The 23,615-nt window shown below is 37.2% G+C and overlaps 1 protein-coding gene across 3 annotated transcripts; it reads left to right on the top strand.

Moving 5' to 3' along the window:
• The first annotated feature begins 7,791 nt into the window (after positions 1–7,791).
• Positions 7,792–22,241, top strand: LOC135707883 (uncharacterized). Of its 3 annotated transcripts, none has more exons than XR_010518272.1 (5): positions 7,792–8,029; positions 8,528–8,683; positions 17,365–17,565; positions 21,601–21,902; positions 22,006–22,241. XR_010518272.1 is itself a non-coding variant. In XM_065229785.1 (4 exons), the coding sequence occupies exons 2-4, from the start codon at positions 8,579–8,581 to the stop codon at positions 21,685–21,687; spliced, it is 393 nt and encodes a 130-aa protein (XP_065085857.1). In that variant the 5' UTR covers positions 7,792–8,029; positions 8,528–8,578; the 3' UTR covers positions 21,688–22,241. The 3 variants fall into 3 exon arrangements, 1 of the variants encoding a protein (XP_065085857.1); XR_010518273.1 differs by lacking the exon at positions 7,792–8,029 and adding an exon at positions 8,164–8,181; XM_065229785.1 differs by having other exon boundaries at positions 21,601–22,241.
• Positions 22,242–23,615: the final 1,374 nt, after the last annotated feature.

The following is a 23,615-nucleotide window of genomic DNA, read 5'->3' as shown; positions in this document are numbered from 1 at the left end:
TGTAATAAGACGCCTATGAAAGGTTTCGAAAAAAAAACATGGAGCTCTAGGATCGGTTTCATGAATTGACCACTTTTACGGATGTTCCGGATCTTTCGGTGAACCATCCCGTGGTCTCAACTCCGAATTCATTCTGATAAGACGTTTATGAGTGGTTTCGAAAAATCCGCGGAGCTCTAGGATCAGTTTCATGAATTGACCACTTTTACGGATGTTCCGGATCTTCCGATGAAACATCCCGTGGTCCTCAGGGCCCATATTCTAGTAACAACTCCGAATTCATTCTGATAAGACGTCTATGAGTTTCATTAATTGACCACTTTTACGGATGTTCTGGATAATCTAGTGAACCATCTCGTGGTCCCAAGAGTCCATATTCCGAACACAACTCCAAATTTATTCTGATAAGACGTCTATGTGTGGTTTCGAAAATTCCACGGAGCTCTAGGATCAGTTTCATGAATTGGCCACTTTTACGGATATTCCGGATCTTCCACAGGATCAGACTTGTGTCCTACCGGAAACTGAATCGTCCCAAAAGGCATCAGGAAGTTATCTCTTCAAATTGCCGTACAATCAGTGTTTGGTCCCAATTAACTCTAATCCCATATGCTACGTGTATTCGTTAATGCCGGATCGATCGTGGCAACCGTACTATAGGAATCCGGCAAGAACGAATCCGTACTATAGGAATCTTTACTGTATATATATAGGTGTCACAAAAGGAAGAAGTGTTAGTTTGTTTACTAAAATGAACTATAGTGGCGCCGGTGGTGGAATACCTCTCACCCCAGCAGGCCTGGGTTCAATCCCAGCCGGTGCCGCTGGGATGTTCTGAGGCATAACATCTCTGATCACGCCTTCTTTCGGAAAGGAAGTAAAGCCATTGGTCCCCAGTCTATGAGTTGATGGGTCGATAGGTTGGGTCCAGGTGTGGGATCTGCCTTCTTGGCGTCGGTAGCATTAGTGCTCAGCACGGAAAACAGGATCGACGGAAAACAGATCAAGGAAAAAAATAAAATGAAGTATGACGATTGTATATGGCAAGTTTTGCTATCATCAATCCTCCTCAAGTTTATTCGCGAAAAGCAAAGAGAAAACTACGAGAGAAAAGCTTTTATCCCAACGGTACCTCAGTTCAACGATTATCGATAAAAATAAAATGTTTGGACTAAGTTTTATGATTCCACTCATGAAGCCTCTCTGGAAACTTAATCAATTTTTGAAGGAGAAACAAACTTTCCTGAAAAAAAAAACGAATAAATAGTAATTTTCACCATATTTATCTCTAAAGTTATAGCATATTGCATCCAATTGTTATTGTTATTGTAATTGTTCAGTGTATAGGCTGTGCCAACCGCTAAGTTGGCTTATCTAGGGACTAACCCCCTAGTTTATACACCTACTGTCCTTCCCGTTGCACTCGTGAGCTCGTGCGATACTCTAGACACACATGGGTGGTCGTATCCGGGTCCTCCTCTGGGTAGGCTCGTGTCCGTCCAGGTTCTGGTATATTAACTTATATCTATGCGTGGTAATTATACTTTACAACTCACCTTTTGATTATAATGTCGATAGTGCTGAAACTATATGAAGGTTAGTGATCATTATTAGGTGTGTGCGATGGAGTAGTAATTGAAGGAAATAAGGTTCTCATGTGGCTTATAGGTAGTGCTAAAATAGGTAAATCATGCAAGCACACACCTTTTACAATTCTTATCCTACTTACCAGTTCCGTCCAGTATAAATTGGCTGTCTCCAACCAGCGTGATCCTTTCTCAATGAGATATATACAGGTGAGGAAATGATCGTAAAATGGTATTCGTGTAGTGCAAAATATGTAATAGTGTTTGTGAAGTATACCTTCCGTGACGTCAAACTCCACTTTTTTCATGTCATTTTTTTAGGAGTTTTTCGTCATCACCGATTGTTTACCTCTTTTTTGCTACTAATACCAACAAATACCCTCTTGTGCCATACCTGTATACATCTCATTGACTTTTTAACTGCTTCTTTTCTTGTTCACGTTTTCTCGCTTTTTTTTCCTTTCTATTGAGCATCTGGCCGTGTTCCTATTTGTTCTCAGGCAGGTAATATTGGTACATGAGAAGAAGAAAGAAATAGAACAAGTTAAGTGTGAGCCGCATGCGTTGGTTAGTCGTTTGGGTCATGGTGTTGTGTTCCCTCCCTATTTTATTTGCCTCTTTTTCGATCGGTAACCTCTCGCGAGCGCAATTCAAAAGATGTTAATAACAAACTAATCTAGAACTGGGCTCAAACATATCACATTTTCTAAGACTGGTCATGATTAATATAGTATGCACAATGAGAATTGTATGAGCCGGCGCCGGTGGTGTATTGGTAAGCGTGACTGCTTCTCACCCCAATGGGTCTGGGTTCAATCCCAGCCGAGGTCGGTGGGATCTTTCTGAGGCATAAAAGTCTCTGGTCACGTCTTCTTTCGGAAGGGAAGTAAAGCCGTTGGTCTCGGCCCATCTGTGTTGAATGGGTGCGATATCCTACGCATTATTGGAATAACCTGTATGAAGTTAGATTTATTTTAGTAAAACGCAAGATTTTCAACTTTTTACCTAGTGGACGAATTTTAGTAAAATTAGTGGAATATGAATGATTTTTATTATGACTAAAAATGAACAAAATTTCAAAAAGTTTAGTTCATTGTATTTCAAGATATTAAGGTTTTTCAAGGAAAAGGCGTTTTTCTCAAATAGCTCTTACTTTCAATAAACGCAACCAAATAAGCCCAACACTGTACCAATAATTGATAAATTTATGATGATTCAGCAGCCAGAAATCCAGAAACGCATCTCTTTAAATTGTGCTTTTAAAACTGATTTTTTTGACGTAGAACTACGTCTTTGTCGACTATACTGGGGTGCAAATCAAAAAATATGTGGGGTGAAGGAGTGTTAGGTTTTGAACGCTTGTAACTTTGTCATTTATAGATGAAATTTAAATCCAAATACACCAATCGATAGGATATTACATTACAAACCTGCTGAAATACATATTTTTTTCCAATTTTTCTGTAATTAAATTTTTGAAAATGTACAAATGATAATTTTATCATGAAATAAGCCTTTTTCCCAAACCCAGTCATCATAAACGAATACCACTTGGTTGCACATCATTCTGCTTGAACCTGAAAAGATATAAATCAGCGCTGCTCTCTAGTCTCTGCTCATTACCGCTTCGGACGGCGTGGCACTAGGTCCTGCAGCAAGCAGGACCAAGTCAGCTGCCAAGGTGGATCACGGCGTGTCCACCCCAATGAGGAATGAGACTTGAAAAAAACATGCATGTCAAACCCCCTCCCCCTTAACAACCTCTCCCCCTCCCCGCCTAACATAAACCGAAAAAGACTTTGATGATCATTTTTTTCTGGGAAATAAATTTTAAGCAACCCACAATTATGTATAAACAATTAATTTTTTACATACAGAGCCAACATTTTCAAAAAAAAATTGCACAACATGAGACATACACTCGATGAATTACCAACAACTGACTGTAAAACATATCTGGTACCTCTATATATGCAATTATATTAACATCCAAAGTCCATCCTTTTTTACATATTCTGCACAAAAGAAATTTTTGCTCCGCCCCAATCATAAAAAAGGCGGGAAATCCTATCAGGTTCGGTTGCACATCGTTCTGCTTGAACCTGAAAAGATATAAAACAGCGCTGCTGTCGTGCTTTTGCTCATTGTCGCCTCGGACGGCGTGGCACTTGGTCCTGCAGCAAGCACACACAACTGACTGTAAAACATATCTGGTACCTCTATACATGAAATTATATTAACATCCAAAGTCCATCCTTTTTTCCATATCCTGCACAAAAGAAACGTTCTGCCCCGCCCCCATTCATAATAAAATGGCGGGAAATCCTGTCAGTTGCGGGGCTTAGAAAGTATGTTTTGTGCAGAATATGTAAAAAAGGAGGGACTTCGGATGTATTTTTTCTGCAAAATATGTAAAAAAGGAGGGACGTCAGATTTTAACCTAAATGCATATATCATGCATCATAGATAGAGATAGATAGATAGGTTCTACGTCATACTGCGGTCGTGTCTAGGACACAACCCTTTATTTTTTAATTTAAGGACATCTGTACGCTCAATTTTGAGATACACTGTAGTTGAAGATGCTAATTTCAAATAACAGACTAAAGTGGTAATTTTTATACGATAAATGAGGAGATGAGATAATAGAATTGATAGTTCCGTTAGATTACGGCAGTGTGAAAATTGCATATAGAGAGTAGAAAGCGAGCAAGGACAACTTTAGGAAGGTACAAATCGGTTTGATCATCTCTTCACAAAGGGATTCCGTTATTGAGGCTCGACGAATTGAAAAGGTGTATGCTGGTCACAAATGCCTTTGCCTGAGAGGAATAACCACAATGCATGCATTTAGCTGGCATGTAGCCATTTTTAGTTCCGTGACCCCATCCCTTTCACTTACGGCACTGGGTGAGGTTTTGGAAATTTCCTCCAGTCTTCCTGAAGTGTTCCCAATTCATTCGGACATGGAGCAAAAGGCTAGCTTTTTCCAAGACCTTAATGTTGTTTAGTTCACTAGACTTGAAGTGAACTAAATGAAAATCATTAGAAATCCCGTTCATCTTTGATCTGATCCAGGGATTCACCCGTGGGCAGTCCTTTCAAGATAACCTTGAACACACGTTCAGTTTTGTTGTCGTAAGTAAAAAAATTATGCTACTTCTCAGTAAGATACTTGAAAAGACGTTTAAATCCGTCCAAGGTTTCAGCCAATACACGGCATTCACCTCGACAGCCAATTTGCAGTGAAAACTTAAATTTCACGAAGTTCAAAAGTTCCGTGCGAAGAGCATGGAAATCGGAAGTGGTTATCACAACAGGGGGATTTTTTTTCTTTCTTGGCATTAAACCGGGAAAGTTTACTAGAATTTTTCTTGGATGATGGATCATTCTCATCATCCGTGAGTAAATCAAATTGATGGCTCTAATTAATTTCATCAGAAGGGGGATCAAAAGTTTTCTCTTTTCTTTTGCACTTAAGCCAAAGATGAATACTAAGATGAAACTGTCGGAAGAAAAACTTTCTATTTTAGTGTCTTCTTTCACGGTCCCTTTCATCCAATGAGAACCCCCCGTATTCAAGGAAATTTTGTGGTTTTGCTGCCCCCTCGGAAGAGATGAAATTTTGCGCTCATTTTTATCAAAACAATCACACCAAAATCAGAGATGTCCCATTGTTTAATTACTCGATTAACAACTAATCGATTATTTTTTGTTCGCTGTGCTGCTATTTTTCCACCAATGAGAGTGCAGCACATGTTTGAAACGATCGGTGATGATCCTGTGGAGATGTTAATGCTTATATCGGCATGATCTAACCGATTATAAATAGTTTACTTTTCGGTTCGTTAATCGATTAAACGATTATTCGAATGAAAATCGGACATCACTAGATGAATGTGAAACGTCATTTCAAATATAAGGCCGTTCATAAATAATGATACAATTTGAAAGGGACCGGGGCTAATCACAAATTACGTCTCCATGGTAACTGAAATAAACACGAGTGTTCACCGGTTGCTTAAGCGCCATGGCGGCAGTAATTTTTTTTTCTAAATCGACTTCCAAGCAGATTACTATAAGAATCTGAAGAGGAATTTTCCAAATCGATATCCAAGAACGATTACCTCGGGTAGGGTTCAAACAAGGATCGAAGAGGAATGAGAGTCAAACAAGGTAGACAATTTACAGGTATATTGAGCACTGAAATTTCTGTTTAAATTTGTTGTAGATTTAGGTAGTAGTAACACTTCATACAGCAAAAAGCAAATAGATCCGCACGGCAAGATGCGGACTGTGAAAATCCACCTCTTGCTTTTGCTTGCTGCATGCCACGCCGTCCGAAGCGGAAATTAGCAGAAGCACGAAAGCATTACTCAAAATGGCGTGTTATAATGCAACTCTTCTTTACTTCTCTCGTCATGAGAAACGTAGTCATCTCAGCTAGCTAATACATTATCGCACTAAATCTGCAACTCTGAAAATCCCAAACTTCACGTATTAAGAAACAAAACACTTTGATTGAATGTAATAACTCAAGGCGGGAGTAACCGTCAACAATTCTGATAATGGTACAGCACGCAACACCACCCTACTGCTGCTCTATGAGATGACTACGTTGGTCGAGAGAAGCTAAACAATACTGGATCAACAATAGAAAAGGGCCCAGCAGCATTTGTAAATAAACCGTTCCAAAGCCCATTCCTCACAAATCGAAGGCCACTCACGCAAACCAACACCATCATCGTGTAGGTAGAAGTTTCCCCTATCCGATGATGGTGTTGGTTTGCGTGGGTGACCTTCGCTTTGTGAATAAAGGGCTTTGGAACGGTTTGTTTACAAATGCTGATGGGCCCGTTTCTATTGTTGATCCAGAATAGTTGGGTAAAAAAGAGTTGCATTATAACTCTATAAAAATAACACATTATAACAAGTGCCCATAGTGAGGTTCCTTGGATGTCTTATGGTTTGAATCAAATTGATTGGACATTAATCATTGTAATGGTGATATTGAACCTACTACCAATTAATTTGTTTCGAGCAATTAAAGGTTTGGGAATGCAGTCCCTGCATAAAAAAATCTGGGTTGCATCAATTTTTCTCGGAATTTATTGATGGTATAACGTGATGATTATTCTTGCATTATTTTTTCAATGTTTTTTTTTTCCATGACACACAGTTTTTAAACGCATTATGTGGTATAGCTAGCCAACCAGCAATATAGAGAGGACAAAAATAACAATCGAAATGTTTCACCTTCAACAGGGGATAATGAATATAAACGACGTCTACCAGTAAATTGTCACCATTTTAAGGTCTATAATTGTGGAAAAAAAATCAAATAAAAAAAAAACTGTGTTTAAATAAAGTATATTTCAGTTTTCTATTAAGTAGCTTCCTGAAACGTGGCGTGTTTAAGATATTTTTTGTCTTGGTAGTTAGTTTAAGGGTAAACGATTTTTTTCATAAATGTTGAATACTTGCGCATGCGCTTGATACCTGAAAATAGCCAGGTTTCCATGCTCTTCCTACTCTCTGCGGCAAGTCAAGCTGTAGATAAAATTCAATATATATATATATATATATATATTTTTTTTATGTATGTACACAGCAAAAAAAGTTGTTGAATATTACATCGAAACTGCTGCAACCAAGTCAATCAATCGGTTGTGTAATATCACATTGTACGATGTACATCGATTTTGCGAACAAAATTACATCCATTGATGTAATATTGTGTCTGCTTTTTGCTATTACATCATTATTTCATACATCAGCTTGAATTACGTTGATCGATATTACATTTTTTTTTGCTGTGTATAGTTTGATTTATTGATGCTACTTTATTATTTTAATTTACTAAACAAGAGTAATGACGCTGTCACGGTATTGGGTTAGTGATACAGATGATTCATGATTTTTCTTGATTGGATGCAATATGCTATAACTTTAGAGATAAATATGGTGAAAATTACTATTTATTCGTTTTTTTCAGGAAATTATGTTTCTCCTTCAGAAATTAATTAAGTTTCCTGAGAGACTTCATGAGTGGAATCATAAAACTCAGTCAAAACATTTGATTTTTATCAATAATCGTCGAACTGAGGCACCGTTGGGATAAAAGCTTTTCTCTCGTTGTTTTCTCTTTGCTCTCTGCCCAGGCTAGAAATAACTTTTTCAGCTACAAATTGTGTGCTGCTCAATATATTTTTTACGAAGACCGTTTGCTCACGCTCCTTTATTTTTCGTTTTAACACTATAGTTCGTCAAAATATTATAGTCGACACGTACTTGCCAAACTATGTGTGTTTTAAGCTTTCACGAATCGATAAGAATCATAGAAAAATAATAGAAATAGAAGGTGCACTTCACAGGATCCATACACAACAAGAGAAAATATTAATTTATAATCTAAGTGAACGCAGGAAACGAAAAAGTTTGCAGTGAGTGCCGACTATTGATGTTACGTATATCGTAATAAATAGGATTTTGGGTGAAACTAAAACGAATGCCCTACAAGTGATACGTTGGTCAATGTGGTAGAACGCATTTTAAAAGACTTCGAAGTGCTGTTACTCTCATCGCTAATTTAATCGTAACTAAATGAAATACATGAGATCGCTAGACTAGCAGGCATAGTAGAATCCTGTAGAAATAAGCGTGCCTTTCATTGACACATGCATTGCGTTAAAAGAATGTGCTGTAAAGTGAAATACAGCAGTTCTGACAAACATATCTAAGTGAATTAGACATAGACAGTGCAGGTTAATAAAAAAATAGAAACGAAGATGGAATAATCATGATGCATGTTTCAATAAAATTCAGGACCCGTTAATACAATTCATAAGAAAATAATAAGCAGATATTATTTTACATTTATTGATACATGCATCATCGGGCTTAACATTTATGATGTTTTTAAACACCATTGTTCCGAATAGTAAGTGCATGTTAGACGAACTGTTGATGGTAAAGAAAAACAATCAGTGACAATGTCTTGGTATCAAGAAGAAGAAGACGAGGATTACCTCCTTTATTCACCTGCCCTGCTGGCACGACGAGCCTCTGAGAGCTGGATAGATACTCCCCCAGTAGAGGTAATTTATATTGTATAATGTAATAGGTATGTAGGTACAGGTGGACCGAAAATATCAATTATAAATAGTCGTTACGATAATTAGAATGAAGTGAGGTGATAGAATAACATCAATTATTATTTGATGCCGTCCTTCTCAACATTACAACCCACTGCTTCCCATTGCTCTGTATTGAGGTACTCAACAACTGTGCCAAATGTGAACGAATTTGATTACGAACGGATTTGCCTTAGAACTTTAAAGTTTGTATGGCAAACGGGATGAAACCAGTCTGCGCGTAAACATACTTGACGTTGAACTTCATTGAGAACACGTGTTCTCCGTCGAATTCATGTTTACTGTACACACCGAACGTAAGAGCAACCGGTCAGCACTATAGAATTCTCTGACGTTTGTGAAATGCACTAGTATTAGTATAGAACTTGGGTTAAATTATAAGTATTAGTGCAAGAAAACCTTTGAATTTACCAAAAGTTGTGCAATTCATAAACGTCAGAGAAGTCTATAGGTACTATAGATTCCATAGATAAGCGGAGGCAAAGTAGAATGTAGCCAAACAAGCATGACGTAATAATGGTGTTTTTTACTACAGAAGTGTTGTAATATTTTTTTTCCTTTGGTTTGTTCTCCTTCGATCATGTTTTCCGTGCTGAGCACCAATGCTACCGACGCGCCAGGAAGGCAGCTCCCACACCTGGACCCTACCTATCGACCCATCAAACTCATGAACCGGGGACCAACGGCTTTACTTCCCTTCTGAAGGAAGGCGTGATCAGAGATGTTATGCCTCAGAACATCCCGGCTGCGCCGACTGGGATTGAACCCAGGCCTGCTGGGGTGAGAGGTAATCACGCTTACCACTACACCACCGGCGCCGTTAAGTGTTGTAATATTATGAGCACAAAGCGCTATTCTCACACCACATTCCGATTTATTTCACGTAAAACGGAAGAAGGGAACCCGGAAAAAAATAACCATACAATTACCATAAAATATGAAACATTCACAACAAAATCTATTTCCAACAATCGGTCTTATTGTATGTATATTATACAAGTAAATTTAAAATATTTCTATTACAATAGATCTACGATTTGTTATTACAATAGATCTACGATACGTCCCATAAGTATGAATTTTCAACTATGGAAAAAAAATTGATGATAAATGGCTCAAGTTTGTTCGGGAAAAAGTGATTTTTTGTATGGTTAAGATACATAACAACCCCCTTGTCCCATTGTAGATTATCCAATTTACCATAGATCCCATTGTGGAAACAATAAATCCTTTTGTCCTTCTATAGTTGAGGACAATACGATTTATTGTAAAAGCAATAAATTCTATTGTATGGTTACAATACATTTAATTGTACCTCAATGGTTCTTTTTTTTACGGGAATACAATGCAAACCACTCCTCGATTCATTGTTGCACATATTTGCACTTTGAACTTTTGCACAAAATAAAACTAAACTGCACAACGAAGACCTATATGATGGCATAAACATTTTTCACGGATGCCAGTAAGATCATTTATGTTTCATGGTTGCTAAAACAACTTTGTGTACCTCCGCTTATCTATGGAATCTATTGCATCTATAGTCAGCACTCGTGTTTTATTCAATTACCGTAGGGACGTAAGTTGTGATGAGCCCCGGTTCCTTTAAAATTGTCTCATTATTTATGAACGGCGCTTATATTTTAAATGACGTTTCACATTCACATCAGTGTGACCGATTTTTATTAGACTAAACGATTTACGAACCGAAAAGTAAAATATTTGTAATCGGTTATGCCAAGTCCGCATTAGTAATCGGTTATGCCAAGTCCGCAAAGGATCATCTCCCTGCATGCATGTTCTGCACTCTCATTGGTTTGAACAATTACAGAACAGTGAACATAAAATAATCGGTTAGTTGTTAATCGAGTAATTAAGAATTGAGACATCACTGATTTTGTGTGTGATTGTTTTGATAAAAATGCGCTAAATATAAACTCTACCGAGGGGCAGGATATCCACAGGTGTTTACCTTGCATATGGAGGGTATTCATTGGATGAAAAGACCGTGAAAGTGGGCACTAAAATAGAAATTTTTTTCTTCCGACTGTTTCGTCAGTATTATTTTTTGGTAGAGCCTGGTGTTGAACGCAGTGCAGATGTACGCAGGGTCAAAACTTCGCATTGCACTCATATTTGAATATTAATGTCTTGCTCAGAAGTATTGGCATAAATAAGGGGGGAGGGGCAGACCTAGGACTGGCCCATCCCAAAGAATTTAAAAAACTGGAACAATCTATTTTTCATTACATGGAGGAATTGCGATATTTTTTCCAGATTATCTAAAATAAACTCTGCTGCGAGTTTGATTTTTTATTAATTACCTATTCACGGCTTATTCTCATTTAAAGATTGGATATACCCATTCGTTTTTCGGATGTCTTAATTTAAAAAAAAAATTATATTCTGTTAAGAAACCTATTTTTATTTTTAAAGACTTTGAAAAACATCTAAATAACTTTATAGAAATTACATTGAACATCCATGGATATCAACTAAGTTCTATAAAACTTATTTGAAGATTCCTATACTTCTACAATGTTTCTTTAATTCAATAGCATGAAATTAAAATAAAGGTCTCTGAATATCTTCCCAATCCATTTAACTCATCGCTGAGCCTATTTGAAGTTCCCTAAGTTTGTGGAAAGGTCTGCGAATTGCGAAAAAATTGCGTCCACTTCTACGAAGTTTTATGAACTTATACAATTTTTTTTTATAACTTACACAAACTACAACTATTTTTTTACCAAGATTGCTGAACATGTAAATATTAAATATAGTCCAGTATTAGTTCAAGACATAAGATTTTTTTATATTCTATACGATTAATTTATTTGTATATATGTTTGTATATCACAGAAACAACTTTTAATATACGTGCATTTTGTTTGTCTGGGTCTGCACATTGTAGACAAAATACGCGTATCTGTCAGGATAAGCAAATAAGGTAGGGGAATTAAATGGAAATTACTAATCCTTCTCTCTCTCTCTCTCTTTATGCAGGTATTCCACTTAGGCACTCACATTAATCAGGATTTTGTAAATATTTCCTATGTCTGATTCATAGTTTCAGAAAATTTTACCAAGATTTCAGAACATCATGATGAATTTCTACTATATTCTTACGCCTGCTCAGAGATACTTCTATTGCTATATTGAATTTGTTAGCAGGCTTCTTTTTTTCAAAAGAGTGCAAATGGCTGCTGTAATATATAGACCGGAACATGCGTGGAAAATGAAACAAAAAATGTTTATTCTGTATCTCTTTCTCTCTGTTACTACCAAATGGGCGATGTTCGTTGCATAAGACAAACATTGTCCGCTCTATATACAGTGTCTATAGAGTGAATGGTCATGCGTGTGCAAAAACTTGCTTAAACATGTGTGCTATGCTGCATCTTGCAATCTACCAACGTAGGATAGTTCAAATACATAGGGTTAACTACCCCATTTCCGGCCTATTAAGCACAACCCGCACTTAGTCTTTCTTAATCTAGCGCCGTTTAGCGCCAAACGGAATGTTATTGTTACTGATGGCTTCCAAATTTATTTACCTTTCCGTATGTACCTTAAGATTTGATAAAGAGAAACCAATCGTTGAGATATTGTCAAAAGTCTAACACTGCTTCTTGACGCCAAACTCGGTCTACGGATTCTAAACTCGGCCTAACGCATTGAAACGCCAATGATTTCACTTCGGCCAATTGGATGAAGATAAAAATGATTTGGGGCCTCCCCTAGCTCAGTCGGTAAAGGCGCAGCTACAAAGCAAGATCATGCTGGAGGTGGTTGGGTTCGATTCCCGGTCCGGTCTAGGAATTTTTCGGGTTGGAAAATGTCTCGACTTCCCTGGGCATAGAAGTATGATTGGACTTGCCACACAATTATACCAATGCAAAAATGGTACAGGCATCGAAAGCTCTCAATTAATAACTGTGGAAGTGCATCTAGAACACTAAGTTGAGAGCACGCCATAAGCTAACATGCGATATGCAATAAGCTTGAAATGCGAAGAAGAAGAAGATAAAAATGATTTGGTCGGAGAGCATTTTTTGGTTTTTGGGAATAATGTGTGCAATATCACGCGTTCTCATTGACTTCGTTCCGTAGCTTATTATGGGGGGAAATACAAGTAACACGTCAAAAACTCGACGATTTTCGTCGTGAGCTAATGAAACAACGCAAACGTTTGGGGTTTTTTGCATTAAATTGCTTAAATTTTCCTTTATATTTGAGATTTTTTTTTCATTGGTGTGTGACCTCTGTGGCTCCTTGGGATCACATCGGAAGGAGGTCGCTTCCGGTGGGGATTGGTAATTGGCGGGCGTTCTAGAGACCTGAAAAATGGACAAAACTTACTTTTATCAATTGGACCTTATTCAGAAAAGATTTTTGTTCTATGTGAACCTCTAAAACCAAAAAAAAAACGATTTAAAAATTTAGAAAAAAATATCTGAAAAAAAGTTGATTATCACTGTTTTTTTTTCCACTTTAGGCAGACCTGAAAATTATTTATTGTAAATTTTTTCATGATATCATTGGTTCACATAGAGTAAAAATCTATTTCCTTTAAGATGCGCCAGGGTTCAAGTCATTTGGATGAGAACTTTTTGAGTTATCTTTCCTGCCAATTTAGAAAACACCGTTTCGAGAAAAACGCGTTTAAAGTTTTGGGTTGTGTAAAAACATGATTTCTGGAACATACGGTTAATCGGCGATACCGGGGCCATAGATCACTCCATCCTCGTGCTCGTAGCATTTTTTAAAAAACTACAAGGGACAGCCCAATGGGGTTGTACGCAATGATGACGTAGGACTACGTGGTATGATATAATAAATATTTTTGTTAACTGATGCAGCAGGAGCTTGTGTTTTGTGAAGGAATAGGAATTTTAGCGGGGTTCTCTCTGTTTATACTCTTTAGTATGACCATAGAGGTAACTCTAAGACCAGAAGGTCCCGAAAATATGTGCTCAGCTTTTTGGCTCAGCTCTGGTACTATCTTCGGTCCCAAGCTAATCGATGATCCCCTCGAAACATAGGAAAATCCAAGAACCCCTCATTTTATCTGTCAAACAAACATAGTGTAGTACTAGAATTTCGACAAGAATGGGATACGTTAATCGTTTGCTTGAGACCAATAGGCTAGTCAAGTAGTGAGCCAATTTAAAATCTTTAGTTTCGTATTGATTGTTGGTATGACTATGATTGCCCTGAAAAAAAAAACTTTTGATATGAATTTTAGTTGGGACATGTTCAGAAAATTAACTCTTTTGGAAAATGTTGGTGGCCCTGAAAAGGGCCGATGGTAGTACAGGCTTAAAGCCTTTGGAAGATGATGATGACGTGTATCAGCTGCGAATTCAGTGACGGCGTCACGGATCACATTTTTTTGGCACACCTTTAGCACACCTCGGGTTTCCTAGTCGACCGGAGAAATTCATTTAAGAAAAGAGTTAGAGTAGAATTTTTAAAGAACTACAAAAATATTTTTCGCCATTAAGTCAAGGCTATTTTTCTTTATTGATGGCGCTGTTCCATTGATAGTAAGTTCAAAATTTGGAAAAGTGGATGGAACGCTTTGGATGCATATTATGGTCAAAATAAGTCAAAAGAAATCATTCATTATCGTTCAGTTTTTTCCTAGAAAGTTTTGATAAATAGTATTTCTTGCAGGCTTTCTTGTCAAAAGGGAGGGAATTTTTATGTATTTTTTATGCAGAATATGCAAAATGGGAGGGACTTCAAATGTTAATCCTCCCTTCCCCGCCAAATGTTACAGAGTGTCATCAAAATGCATGGAATGTTGAGATATTGAGATCGTGAGAGTGAATTTTCTCTTTCAAATTTGAATGTTTTGGCTCTCTGGGGATTGGTAGTAAAGCTGGCTCTCTGGGGATTGGTAGTAAAGTTTTTTATTTAATTCTAGCTTATTTAACAAAAAATTCCAGGAAAAAACTGAACGACAAAGTCCATAAACGGTTGTTGTCAACTTTTTTTGGAAAGCTATGTGAAATTCACATGGATTTCATGCATTACGTATGTGATATATATTTTTGAGTGTATCCCCTGTTTCCAAGTTTGGTTACAAGATTACAACTCTGGAGAGCATTTTGTGTGGTCGTTGGGAGCGTGTGGTTCTGAATATGGCGATGAGTGTGCAAAATATTACGCAATTCCATCCTCTCTATTTGCACGCGCCCAAGGATCGAAGGTGAATGCCACTTCGATTTGTTTCGTCTACTTAGGCTCTGAACCATTTGGTGATTTTTTTTAACTTTTGGTTAAAATTTGACAGATGGAAAGTTATTGAGTAACCCTGCTATCCGAGCGTGGTTATTTCTGACAGACAAGAAGTTAAATGTTGACAACCGTGGCTGAGTTGTTCTCGAAAACCGGTCGATCGACAGCACAGGGATTTTAGAACATAGAGAATAATTTTAGAAATGTCACTTTTAACCACGAGTTAAATTAACTCGGCAAATGGTTCACAGCCTTACTACTCTCTGACGACTGTGCTGGGGAAGCAGCATATGCATGTAGGTTATTGGTCGATTTTTTAGTTAATTTGACGCTTTTAGACAATGCTGGACATTTACCTGTTTTTCAATAGTTTCTTGTTGAAAATCAACATTCGTAAAAATTGTTATCGATGCGTAGCCATATTTCTGATCGATTGGTGATAAAATTATTGAAATTGGACCAGCTGAGTTATTAACGTTCAAAATCTTTCTTAATTTGTTACATGTTCCATTTTCGGTTTTACCAAAGTGTACCCCCATATAGAAATCAAAGAAGTAGTCCTACGTCATTATTTTAAAGTAAAATATGAAAAAATCAATTTTCCCCCTTAACTAAAGTATCGTACCAAACGCATAATTGACTTGTTAACTCTGAAATCATGGTATTTATTTAAAGTTTTCTGCTCGATAGGCCCAAAATGGACGATTAGGCCGAAGTAGTTCTTTACCCTATAAAGTTTTTTTTAAGGGGCAATAAAAATTTAAAACGACTCTAAACGCAGGGGGTTAGGTTTTTAAATTTCTCGAATACTGTCTAAGTAGTTTATGGTCACCTACTTAATCACGCATAAGCCTTCCTTTAGCACAGGATGAGTTCAGGTTTGAACCCCTTCAGATACGGTTGTGTTTTAAGTTTTTTTGTTAACTCTTTATTTGTTCCAAATTCAAAATAAATTACTTTTCATTTTAACCTAGATGCTCCAGCTACTACAGTAACTTACAAGCCTTAATTGTTATGATATATATCTATGTAAGTGTTTTTACATTGTTCCTGTCTTGGTAATTCAGTATTTTAAACAGGTTTTTTAACCTGCATGTCAGTATAACAATTGAAATCTTTAATCTAAAAACTAAAACTAAATCTTATCTAAGTATAAAGGCAATTAATCGTTGCAATTAAGGATTGCAACGATTTTTGCCTGAAATTATTAATTATTTTGATGGAAATTCGTTCTAAAGTCTTAAAATTCGAAATTATATGTACCTCGGTAGTGCTATACCAGGGAGGCAACTTCAAAATCATCTTCAGAACTTTGTTCTGAATCCTTTGAAGTGCTGGTAGTGAAACAGCTAGACCATATTGGCACAGCGTAAAGCATGGCCGGTCTAAAAATTTGTTTAAATATTAGAAGTTTAGTCGAAAGGCAAAGATTGGATTTCCTGTTTATAAGAGGATACAAAATACACGAATGTGCAACTGTCGCTATGATAAATAAAATTATCACCGATTGCCGACAGAGCACCTCAACTCAACAACAGAACTCTCAAACTGCTTCCGAATTTCGACATATCGAACTTTTTCACTGATAACGAGTTAAGACATCAATTCTACGTCAAATCTACGGTCGTGTCTTGGATACAACCTCTTACTTTTTTTAGCGCTTGTGCTCCCGGAACAGAAATTTGAGGCATTGCGAGTGATAGTTTTTTATTCCTGTTTTGAATAGTGTTGTGTCCCGGGCGCAATAATTTGATTTGGAATGGTTTGGGCTGGTGTCTTCCCCCCTTTTACTTAGAAGGATGGTGTAAAAACATAGGAAAATCCACGAACCCCTCATTTTATCTGTCAAACTTTCATAGCGAATCGAAACAAACATAGTGTAGTACTAGAATTTCGAATAGAATGGGGTACGTTAATCGTTTGCTTGGGACCAATAGGCTAGTCAAGTAGTGAACCAAGTTAAAACCGTTAGTTTCCACCGGTTGCTAATACTACGTTCAGACTAGAATTGTTTAACTGGTTTTATAGAGCATGAGCATACAATTCAGTAGTTGCTACTCCGTGGTTAACCATATGTAAGTAAATTTGCATAAAGAACCATGTAAATGGAGTTTGGGATTAGCAATCCATTCTCGGTTCATGAGTTGATGGGTCCATAGGTAGGATCCAGGTGTGGGAGCTGCCTCCCTGGCGTCGGTAGCATTGGTGCTCAGCACGAAAACAAGATCGACGGAAAACAAACCAATGAAAAAAAAAACATCACACATATATTATGACATATGTCATTACTTATGCATTATTTTTATGTAGCATTTATTTCATGGTAATGGGTAATGAAATTATTATATATTTATTTTATTTTTTTTTTAATTTCTTCATAGTCCGTTCCTGTGAATACGACCCTGCAACGAAAAAAATCACTACCCGATGTTCAGCAGCTTCCGTACGCTACTAGTGTGATGAGCAGGGAGGAAGTTTCGATGCTAGGATCTGCCAGAAGAGAAGAAGTTCGACGGCAGATAGACGAATCAGAACGTTTAAAAGCTAATCCATTGTTATATCTCGTCAGTCCAAAAGTTAAGGTAGGTATTTCATACTTTATTTGCTATAATAATAGCTATTTATCCAACAAGCTGCAAAACGAAGATTTTTTCAGCTCGAAAATATGAGTTCTTTTTACTTAATATTGAGTTCAGTTAAGGGGTTACGCCATCCTAGAATACAGAAAAATGCACCAACTTCATTATTTTTTTTTGTTATTTAATAAAGTCACATACTAAATTAACTTTATGGGCTTATAGTACACATAATTAGGGGTGCTTACAGTATTTTTTCATAAGGGGAAACCATGTGTGGCAGTTGGCAGCACTGCGAGTTCCTGGCACTGCTTCCCGTGTAGTGTTACGCGGCCCACACTTTCTTCGTCGTAAATATGAACCTAGAACAAAAACGAGTGGTTTTTCTTATTTATATAAGAATACCTAGAGAAGTACATAAGGAGATGAAAAATTTTTGAATTTTACGCAAATGGGACATGTTTTTGGAAAAAAACAGTTTTTTTGCCTGAAATTTGTTTCTAAAATTGTTTACCACAATTGGATTTTTTGATCAATTAAAAAGTTCGTATGTACTTCTCTAGATAATTAATCAGAGAATGCAATCGTCAAAGTCTAGATCAAATTGAGTCAAAATTGCAGATGCTATCGTGTGGGCCGCGGAGAGAAATGTTGTATCGAAAAAAAACGCGGTTGAAGTTTGAGGTACAGATTCAGGTGCGTGATGCAAAGTTTTGTAATTTCGCTTATAACTTTCGGAATTTTAATTTTTTTCGACATGGAACCAATTGTCCCTTATTCTTGACACTTCAGAGTACCTTTTTATGTAAAAAAAAATCGATTTTTTGAAAATCCTAGGGTGGTGTAACCCCTTAATGTTGACCCAGAGTTGCTTGGACTAATTTCGCTTTTGAAAATGCTTTTTGGAATTATGAAATCATTACATGTTAAAATTATATTTTGTACTTGTATGTTACAAGAAGAGGTTGTGAAGCACGTTTGACTCATAAAACCTGTTAATATCCCTTTTAGTGAATCATAATTATCGTTTTTTTTTTACTTTTTCACTCACTCGATCATAAAAATCAACATCTATCATCTATTCATTGCAAAATTCCGAAAACCAACCCAATGCAATAATTGTGGGATGTTTTTTAATGAAAGTGTTCCTTGCACCCTGATTCGAACTGAGCCATGCTTTACTTACAAAAATTGGCTTATGTAACTGGCACACATACTAATTTTCTTCTATGTAACCTCGGTATTTTCTAAAAAGTAAATAACCCATATTTATATTTTACCTTTGAAAAAACTACCAAATATTTGTTTAGATTCATATTGCTTAACTCCGCTGTCGGCAGCCCGACATTTTTGATCGGGATTTAATTAGAGGTTAACACTTGTTAGAGCTTACCACTATAAGATTAATACCTTTTAAGAAATTTGTCGCTAAAATTTCATTAAATATATGTATTATGGTGGTTCAAAATATCGTTTTACTCAAAACAATAACAACAATTCGCTGTACCATCCCTACTCTTACCTGCAGCAGAAAATAAAGAAGAAGAAGAAAATGTAGTTTTTGCTCCACCAGCCTCAATCGATTTCAAATAAGGTCCTGATAATTCTCCCAAAATTTGAGCTCATTAGGATGCGAACTCATACTGCACTGGCCCTTTGAAGTTTATGCGGGAATTACTATGGATGTTGTGACCGCAGCCGCAACGAACCACCATCGGGAAAGTTTCAGTGTAGTAAGCTTCGCCGTACCCCTTAAATAGCAAAAGTCCACACGAATTTCCTGCAAAAAAAGTGACGTAATTTGACATTGGGCGATTGAAAACTGATCGTTCACCCTTCGTCCGGGATGCGACGACGAAGGGCGGACCGCTATGCTAGAGTAATTTCATCCGCCGGGCTACCAAATGGCGGATAGAACTTAGCAATTTCCCACATACAGTGGGCGAGTCGCCAGCAGCGTGCTCACGGACCGCCCGGCGGGCTTGGGCGGAGTGACCCCGCGGCGCTATTTGGTCACCCTTTGCACGCCCCCGCGGCGCCGGCGCGCATATTTCCAACATTTGAGCGCGTGAGGCGAAAACGATACCTGTCAAAAAACTGATCGTTTCAGCCATTTTTTCCGCCATTTATCCGCCCCATATATTAAGTTATAAGAATATGATAAATAAAGTTTATTGATGAAGTCATGTTTATGCTTACACAATTTTATTTTTATTAAATTAAAACCCATTGAAAAAGAAAATGGTGGCAAACAACCGGGGAGTGCACCGGGGTGGATGGGGGCGGATAAATGGCGGACCAAATGGCTGAAACTATCAGTTTTTTGACAGGTATCGTTTTCGCCTCATGTGCTCAAATGTTGCAAATATGCGCGCCGGCGCCACGGGGCGCGCAAAGGGCGACCAAATAGAGCCGCGGGGGCGCTCCACCCAAGTCCGCCCCGTCCGCTGGGCGATCCGTGGGCGCGCTTCTGGTGACTCGCCCGCTGTATGTGGGAGATCTTGCACTACATAACATTACTAAACCAATAAAAACTACCTACATTAAAATTAATCGTGGACTTAGTCGATTTTTTCTTGGGTAGATTTTCTCGATAATTTTTCAGACTGCAGTGAGATGTAAACCACACTTCTGCATTGTCCACGAGCAAAATTCTTTCACCACGCTGCTCCTCAACATTTTTCAACTTAAAATTCGGAAATTTTAAAATATTTTTGTAATTTTGTGCTTGTAAACAGTACCACTGAACTGTCAAAAAAGTTCAGCCGATTAACACTGAGTTCATTCGTGACATCACGCTGCAGAACATAAAGACAGATAGCACTCTTTTTCTTTTTCCTTGATTTGTTTTCCGTCGATCTTGTTTTCCGTGCTGAGAACCAATGCTACAGACGCCAGGGAGGCATCTCCCACACCTAGACCTTACCTATCGACCCATCAACTCATGAACCGGGGACCAACGGCTTTACTTCCCTTCCGAAGGAAGGCGTGATCAGAGATGTTATGCCTCAAAACATCCCGGCGGTGCCGACTGGGATTGAACCCAGTCCTGCTGGTGTGAGAGGTAATCACGCTTACCACTACACCACCGGCACCGCTAGATAGCATGGTTTTGTAAATCATTATGTCAATCATTATGCTTTTTGTAAATCATTATGGTGAAGGTCTATAGGACGTTGAGAGCAAAAAGTTCATTTTTCCCATATTCGGAGAACTTCAAAATTTAGGCGTAATTGCTATTATTAACAAATTAGTCAATCGCTGATTTCTTGCGAATAAAAGCTCAATCTTGCAAGCAACTATTCCAAATGACAGAGGAATAATTCCTCTACATGAGTGTGTTGTTAGTTTTCTAGGCTGAGTTTTTATTCGCGAGAAATCGGTGATTGAAGTGTTTGTTTACAATTACTCCCAAATCTCAAATCCGGAGTGATTTGAGATTTGAGCGTAATTGCATTTGTAAACAAACACGTCAATCACCGATTTCTCGCGAATAAAAGCTCAATCTCGAAAAGTAATAACACTATGAGGTAGAGGAATGATTCCTATATCATTTGGTATAGTTTGTTTGTGAGATTGAGCTTTTATTCAAGAGAAATCAGTAATTGACGTGTTTGTTTTCCAAAGCAATTACGCCCAATGATCAGGACCTGACTTGGAATTGATGGAGCTTGGTGGAGCATTTTGAAACATATTTTGAAACACCCTAATATTATGGTGGTAAAAATTATCAATGGAACGTCAGGAAAATTTATTATTTGATAATTACATAATATATAATTCAAATCAGAATCAGTGGGATCATGATGAATGTACACGAGGATTAATCCCGGTGGTTCCAGTGAAGAGTTAACATCTCTTCGCGTAAAGATTGAGGATGTTTGGGAGGAGTAAAAGGATGATAGTTCTTGACATTTGACAAAATGACTGCCGGAAAAAATTACATTCGACGAAAAATTATAAATCCATCATTTATAATTTTAATTTGTTAGCTCCTGTTATGTTATAAACAAACTAATGGATTTATTTTTTTCGTTTCAGGATTGGTTCTCACGACAGCAACTCGTCATGCTGGTTTTAATTATAAATATAGCTTTGGCAATTATGTTCTTTAAAATGCTAACATAGCATCAACGGGACCCATTTTTGCATTTCAGCACTTTTCTGAATATAATGGATGTATATTAGAAAAAGCAGAAATGAGGATGATATTTAAGCGAACATTATGGGATAACTCTAATCACTGCTGCGCGTGCTAAAGCTGTTAGAACAGCACAAAGACACTTCTATACTTTGAATTCGCTATTCAGCCAGCTGCCATCGTTTGCCACTAGACTGAACGAGTAAGTCAAGTGTGAGATCATTGAGATTGGTGTTGTTACGAAAATTTAGTTGTATTTTTTCGTTAATTATATGTACATTTAATTTTCTTAATACTTTATCTAGTGTTCAACTTGCATCATCTCTGAATGCCCAGCCCACCTTTCTACAGCTTCTTACCAGTTCAAACCAGTTTTAAAATGTTTATATTCAGTTAATTTGACAAAAAAAATACATCAAATCCTTTTACAAATTGTTACAACACAATTAGTGAAAGTCCTCTGAACCGAAGCGAATCAAAGCAGTACATAACGAAAATAAATAATCGATGTCGAAATAAAGTATCCTTATTTGTTATGAAACATGTTGCTGTGCTATCCGGAAGAATAAAATCACTTTCCTTAACCCTTGCTAATTCATGAAATCTTCTAGTGTGGTATTTTTTGTATGTTTTATTATTGTTTATTTTCCGTCGGTCTCTGTTCCACAATAGATATTGAACCCATCAACATATGGGCCAAGACCAAAGGCTTTACTTTCCTTCCAAAGGAAGACGTGACCAGAGACTTTTATGCCTCAGAAATTCCCAACGGCCTCAACTGGGAACCCAGACCCAGTCACGCTTACCACTCAACCACCGGTGCCGTATTTTATTACAGGAGATGGAGTACGTGGAGTTACGTAAGCATGTAAAACTCAAACACAGAACATTTAAATATATTGTTACAAGTGTAAGCCAAGATTGTTGTGATGTACCTTCTGGAGTTTCCGTATATTTTGATATTAAAAAACCATGAAAGTATTTGCATGTTTGAGATAGGTAAAATATCCCAATTGCACGAAAAAGGTTAATTTTGGGTCCTTTTACGGGTAAAATGATTGAAAACTACACACAGAGTTTAGATTACCGAAGTCGAAAAAGTTTTACTGGGTTTTTAAACAGCTGAGTTTTCAGTAATCAACCCAGTAGTTTTTATTTTACTGAAAATTCCGTAAAATGCAGAATCTCTGAACTGTCAAAAATTACCGTTTAACTCAGTAGAAGAATTGCTGACTTTTTCAGTAATTTATTTGTTTACATTTTTTTGCTGAGTTTGTAAGTATTTTTATTTTAGTATTTTGATGAATAAGTAAGTAAATACATCAAAAAAGTTCCAGGATTAAAATGATTCCATTTTTTTATGATTTTTATTTTGGGACTGAGTTTCACGTTTAGCGCTTCCTGGTGGTTTAGCCGGTTGGTTGGTAACTATCTTGGTGTGCCGGACTGCATGTCCATGCCTGGAGGTAAAAGGCAATGTTAGTGAATGTTTTTCCTTCAAAATCATTGAAACATCTGAAGTCGATGCAGAAGTACATAAACTGCCCAATTGAGTGGCAGTTTCTGCACTCTAGCGTTGGTTTCCAGATGTTTCACTTATTTGCACAAAGGTTTTATATTATCTCACAGAGATATCCGGGGTCAAGTGCGCGAGGTGAAACGGAAAAACATAATAAATACTGAAAACTCGGTACACAATTTTACTGAGTTTTAGTCATTCACCGTAAAGCTGTTATTTTACGGAAGATTCAGTACATACTATTACCTTATTCAGTAGTTCGTTGCAAAAGTTACTGAACATCAGTAGTTTTATCGAGAATAGCTGAATGTTCGGTATTTTTTGTGATTTACAGTTTGAAATCTGTAAAAAAAAAAATGACCAAACAGGGAAGCCGTGATTAAGTCTGTACACAGT

The sequence above is a fragment of the Ochlerotatus camptorhynchus genome, unplaced genomic scaffold, assembly GCF_037179485.1.
Source record: "Ochlerotatus camptorhynchus isolate MF236.1 unplaced genomic scaffold, CSIRO-AGI_Acam_v1.1 ptg000322l, whole genome shotgun sequence".
NCBI lineage: Eukaryota > Metazoa > Arthropoda > Insecta > Diptera > Culicidae > Ochlerotatus > Ochlerotatus camptorhynchus.
This window is presented reverse-complemented; position numbering and strand designations above follow the sequence as displayed.

Excerpts from the sequence above, each read along its gene's own strand:
- LOC135707883 (XM_065229785.1), top strand. The coding sequence starts at position 8,579 with ATGTCTTGGTATCAAGAAGAAGAAGACGAGGATTACCTCCTTTATTCA. Across the intron at positions 8,684-17,364 it reads TAGATACTCCCCCAGTAGAG|TCCGTTCCTGTGAATACGAC; the intron begins GTAATTTATATT and ends ATTTCTTCATAG. Across the intron at positions 17,566-21,600 it reads TCGTCAGTCCAAAAGTTAAG|GATTGGTTCTCACGACAGCA; the intron begins GTAGGTATTTCA and ends TTTTCGTTTCAG.